The sequence below is a fragment of the Notamacropus eugenii genome, chromosome 1, assembly GCF_028372415.1.
Source record: "Notamacropus eugenii isolate mMacEug1 chromosome 1, mMacEug1.pri_v2, whole genome shotgun sequence".
Taxonomy (NCBI): Eukaryota; Metazoa; Chordata; class Mammalia; order Diprotodontia; family Macropodidae; genus Notamacropus; species Notamacropus eugenii.
In genome coordinates this window covers 724117773-724123772 of record NC_092872.1, presented here as the reverse complement: position 1 = coordinate 724123772, position 6000 = coordinate 724117773, and the positions used below count along the sequence as shown (strand labels likewise).

The following is a 6000-nucleotide window of genomic DNA, read 5'->3' as shown; positions in this document are numbered from 1 at the left end:
GACTTCTGAATATCCTCTTCACACCCACTTTGCCTCCAGATCTGCCCAGCCAGTGCTTGGGGTCTGAGATTCAAATGCTGCTCCCCAGCCTCAGGGCTTTGGGTGGGGGCAGGGCTGCTATTTGGTGTAAGATCAAGTTCAGGTGCTCAGGTGGGGGCAGGGCCACCTCCTGGGCCCAGTTCCCTCAGGGGGTTTATGCAGAAACCTTCAACAATGGATCTGGGCTCCTGCCTGCTTGCAGAGCCCTGGTCTGCTCCCACCTCTGCTGCTGCCTCCCAAGGGGGCCTGAGTTATGAGGGCACCCCACTCCCCTCTTGACCCGACAAAGAGACCTTCTCACCGACCCTTGTCACCTGTGGGTGGAGGGATGCCAGGCCTAAAGGCCTGAGGGCTACCTGAATCTTACCTTACCTGTCCTAGGTCTTCGGTTGGCCAAACCGGATAAACGTATGAGAGAAGAGACTTTCTGGAGTCGAACAAGGGTTAGGCTTTATTCAGGGTCCTGGTTACATGTGCAGGGGAAGCTCTTCCTTAGGAGGGAGAGAGAAATCTCCCAAGGAGGCAAAGATCTTACGGTAAGAGATTGGAAGTAGAAGTGTAAGTGGGGAGAGAGGGGGAGGGGAGAGCGAAGAGAGGGAAAACGGAGCCCTATGTCCTGTAAGGGTCCCTCCCGAGCTAAGAGAGCTTTCAGGCTTTCCTGATCCCAATTAAGCTCTCTGGCCGCGTAGTTTGCATCTGAATACCGTGCCTGTTAGATAACAATAGGTGTGCCCAGATCCGGGACAGTCTCGAGGGGGATGCTCCTCCCATCACGTTTCTCACGGGAAGAGGTGGAAATACACAAGATTGCTTGGTCTCACTCCTCGATTCCCTGCTGTTTTCTGGGGGGCCTCATGAGAACTCTAAGATTTAGAAGTTCCCACCTTTACCTGCCCGAGACTGTCCACATGGAATTGAGCTTCCACCCCCAACAGAGGGACCCATGCAGCTGCTGGAGATTATGTCCCTGAAGCCTGCTCGGATCTCCTCCCCGCTCGGATTTGCTCCTCTCAGCACTGGGCGGCCAATGCAGGGCTGGGATCTGCTCTGCCTCCGCAGCACGAAAAACCTTTTGCCAGAGGTTTTCAGGCTCTCTGGAACAGAAATCTGGTCTGCTGCTGTTCTGTGGCTTCTGCTGCTACAGAATTTATTGGCAGTTCTTTTTTACAGACATTTTATGGGCTGTGGGTTCGGAGCTAACGTATGTGTGTGTTTCTACTCCTTCATCTTGGCTCTTCCCTGATTGCATTTCTTATTGCCTCATTCTCCCTTATTGGTAGAGTTCAGATAGGAACAGACCAAAGGGAGTTGTGCTGCTAGTCTTCTTCATTTTTACTGTTTTGTGGACGATTGTTCAGAGGGATAAAATAGCTGGTTTTTCTCAATGAAGAAGAGTATTAGGGTACAAGTTCATCTTCCAGGGAACCTCTGAAATCATGACAAGGATGACATATAACTTGTCCTCTTCCTACATGGTTTTAATTTATTTCTCTAGGCCTTCATAATATGAAAGCTTTTTATTCTACAGAGATTGGAGTCTATGTGTTGGGTACAGTCACATCTAGTAAATTTTTTTCTTAAATATTTATCTAAATTTATTGTCATTTAAATTTTTAATTTTTAATAGTTTTATTTCAAATATTTTAATAAAATATTTTAGTTTTTAAATTTTATTTTTATCTTTATTAAATATATCTTATTAAATTAAATTTTAATTTTAAATTATGTATTTAAATCATTTATTATATATGTATTTATAAATTAAACATATTATTAAATAAAATTATAATTTAATAAATAGAAGCTTATCTAAAAATAAGTTTTTAAATTTTTATTTAAATTTCAGTGTGTAGGGGAGGTATTGGAGGGAGCTTCTCAGGTCCACTGGACTGAAGAACTTCCCATGGTGTGACCATACAGACTGACTGCTTCATGTTAAAGCTGAGCATTTAGTTAAGCTAGTTCTGGTTACTTATGATATGATCTTTTGGTAAAGCACATGGGAGATCAGATCTAGTCTTTTTTCAGCTGTTTCCGATTCTGTGACCCTATCTGTGGTTTACTTACCATTTCCTTTTCCATCTTATTTTACCGATGAGGAAACAAGACATATTGGGTTAAGTGACCTGCCTGGGATCACACTAGGTTTGAATTCAGAAAGATCAGCCTTCCTGGTGCCCATCTCAATGCTGTATTGTGCCACATGGCTATTCTGTGTGAGACCAGAAGCTCCTGTTTCATCCCTTGTCTCCTGTGTTGGCAGCAAGGTGAGGGCACATGCCAAAGAGGATTGATCACTGAGAAGAAAGATCCACACAATCATGTAAGCTTGGAAGGAAAAGTAACCTCTGTTGTTTCTCTTCTTACATATTCAAGGTGTGCTTTGACTTGGATTTTTTTTGAAGCAAGAAGAGGAGATTTCCAATTCCTCCTCTCTCTGCCTTCCCATACTGCATGTGTAAGAGACTAGACACATATTCATATCACCTAGTGATTTTCCTGTACTTGTGATGCAATCTGAGGAAGATGTTGACCTTTCACAAAAGCAAAGCAGTGTTAACATCTTGTTAACAATTAACATGTTATCTGTAATTAGAATTCCATGACTGCATCAGTGGAACTGGGGATGGGGAATAACCTAGGCTTCAATAGCTTTCTCCTGGAACTCTGAGATGGCAGAACAATGATCCAGAGAGCTTGGGAAGACCTTAACTTAAGATCCCCCAAGAAATGAATTTAGTTCATAGGAGTGCAAATCTAAGGGTGCTTATTGGGAAAGGGTGCATTTGTCCCTGAGTCCTTGCTTATGGATCAAGGCTATGTCTAGGGAACTGTGGGCAAAGTTTTTGTCTGTGACAATGGTCTTGTTTTAGTACAAATTACTCATTGAATCCTCAGGGATATTGTAGCATTTGCATATGTTGTATGGGGACTTCTTGTTGGTTTACAAAGGATAGGGAACTCCAGTTATATAATTCTAGATATCTGATTTTATGGGGGGTGCCTGGTAGATACTAACATTTTCAAGATGCAGAGTTTATATTGCATGTTTTCCACCCTTTTATTTCACAACCTGCATTGATGCAAAATTCAAATGCATTTTCAATATGCTTTTTGTCTTTGAATTCTCTATGACATGTTCCATTCCTGACAATCAACCAGTGAGCCCTTATACCCTAGATCAGGTGTGGGGAACCTGCAGCCTCAAGGTCACATGTGGCCTCTAGATCCTCAAGTGTGACCTTTTGATTGAATCCAAACTTCACAGACCAAATCCTCTTAATAAAAATATTTGTTCTGTAAAACTTGGACTCAGTCAAAAGGTTGTACCCAGGACCTAGAAAGTCGTATGTGGCCTTGGGGCTGCAGGTTCCCCCATCCCTGCTTTAGATATTCTCTCCTCACTTACTTGAAGATAATGTTGATTTCATTCAGAGCCAGATAACATCACAAGAACATGACTGTGAAACAATGGGCATTTGGGAAGTTTCATTTCCACTTTGGAGATGCCTTCATTCCTTTTTATCTGTTTCATCATTTTCCACCAAAGAGTAACTTGATCTTGTCCACATTTTTCATGACAATGAAGATTGTCATCTTGAAATATCTTCACTATGAGCCAGTGCAAGAATAACACAAAGAAATTCAATGGGTGCGAGTTTCATAAATCAGTATCATAATACTGATGATAATTACCAGACCATCCACCTTTCCCCTATAATAGACCAGGCTGCTTTGCATACTCTCCTCTATCTCCACCCCAAGCTATTCCTATTGCACAGAACCTTTATCAGAGTGTGTTGTTATTCACTTGCCCAGGGATCATCACTGGACAGAGCACAATATGGAGATAATGTCCCCAGCTCAATTCTTCTGCCTCCTTCTGCTCATGATTCCAGGTGAGGATGGATACACATCAGTGTACCATGGAATTATTCACATCCTTATTATTCACATGGTTCTCCTTTAAGATCATTCAGTACCTGTTTCAGGGGTTTTAAAATATTCTCTTTTGTGTGTATGTGTGTATAATATGTCTCTCCCAGTGAAATAGGTCTAGCTGGTTCTTTTCAAAAGTCTTTTGGTGAAAAATCTAGTGAACAGTTGGTGATATTTGTGTTTTCTTTTTCGTTATAGATGCCAATGGACAGATTGTGGTGACCCAGTCTCCAACTTCCCTGTCTGTGACTCCAGGAGACACAGTCACCATCTCCTGCAGGGCTAGTCAGGACATCAGCAAGTATTTAGAATTGTACCAGCAAAAACCTGGTCACTCTCCAAAGTTACTCATCTATTATACATCCAACCTGCACTCTGGGATCCCATCCCGGTTCAGGGGCAGTGGGTCTGGAACAGATTATACTCTCACCATCAGTGGTGTGGAGGCTGATGATGTTGGAGTGTATTATTGTATGAGTTATAAGAATTGGCATCTCACAGTGCTCCATCCTTGTACAAAAACTCCCCAGGCAGTTCAGCTGTCTACACCCAGGGGAGCAGTTACTTCCTTTGGTCTCTGAGTTTAAACAGACTGTGCTCTTTGGTAAAGGCTAATCTCACTTCTTCTTCCAACAAAGCCCATTCTCTCTTGGTATTTACATCTTACAAAAACATTAGCAAAGCTGGGCAAAGGGTCCATATCATAATCTAAGTCACTGAGAAAAAAACAGAAACAAACTAAGCAACAACCCCAGATAACAGCTCTAGTGGCTAACCTTACTGCCCTTAGGGTAAAACAGAAACAACTCTAGTTGGGTTTAAGAACCCTTCCCTACTGGGGTGTAGCCTCCACTTCCTGTCCCATTGAACATTACTTCCCTCTTTTTCAAAGACAGTGTTATATTAGTATTTTATTTCCACTTGTGTTAATCTGGGCCATTTTGAAAGCATTTATTCATTTCTTGCAGATTGTTAGTTTAACTGGCATATAATTGAATAAAATTGCTCCCAATAATTGCGTTAGTTGCATTTTCATTGGTGGCACATTCCCCTTTTCCTTTTTGATACTGGTAATTTGGTTTTCTTCTGTCGTTTTTCTTAATCAAATTACTCAGTGGTTTACCTATGTTTACTGGTTTTTTCATGAAAGCAGTTCCTACTTCTATAAGTACAATATTTTTTTATTTTTAATTTTATTAATTTCTCATATGATTTTCAAAATTTCCATTTTGTTGTTTAATTAGGGATTTTAAATTTGTTTCTTTTCTATTTTTTTAGTTCCATGCCCATTTCATTGATGTTAGAAGTGAACCCTTTTAACAAGTCCCCAACAGGGAGAAACATGCTCACCTTAAATAAAAAATAATATGTGTTGTGAAATCAGGAAGACCTTTATTAATCTTTATGTCCATTTCCCCTGAATGGCTGGGTATCCTCCCCTAGTAAGGTTGCAGGAAGATTAGAGGAAGACTACAACCCATGGAGGAAGATGGGGCTTCTTATACTGTTTTCTGGACTTTGGATCTCCTGTGACACCAGTCCCTGACTATGTGACTCCATGTTCTCCTCTCTGATAGACCTTTCCTCACACATCTCCTTGGGCCTGTGCCTTAGTCTCTGACCTCTAACCTGTCCATGCGAGGTCACAACCTCTATCACCTAGGAATGTGGACAACAGAACTTCACTTCCTACGATTGACCTGCTCTTTCTCCCTTTTACTGTTATATGTGTTTAGAGATTTAAAAAATCCCCTAAGTATTGCTTTGCCTGCATGTCACAAATTTTGTAATTTTGTATCATTCTTGTCATGCTCTTTAATGAAGTTATCAGTGGTTTCTATGACTTGTTCTTTTACCTACTCATTCTTATTGAACAGATTAGTTTCCAATTAATTTTTAATTTACTCTGTTTTAAATGTCATATTTATTGCCTTTTGGTCTGAAAAGTGCATCACTAACAATTCTGCTTCTCTGAATTCCTTTGTGACATTTTTCTGCCCTTACACATTGTCAGGTTTTTTC

At 41.0% G+C, this 6000-nt stretch overlaps 1 gene segment (V, D, J or C); it reads left to right on the top strand.

The window, feature by feature from the left end:
- Window positions 1–3850: 3850 nt before the first annotated feature.
- Window positions 3851–4856, top strand: LOC140521643 (immunoglobulin kappa variable 3D-11-like). The segment is given in 2 exon segments: window positions 3851–3938; window positions 4177–4856. Coding segments are annotated over 2 exon segments (438 nt in total).
- The last annotated feature ends 1144 nt before the right edge of the window (window positions 4857–6000 follow it).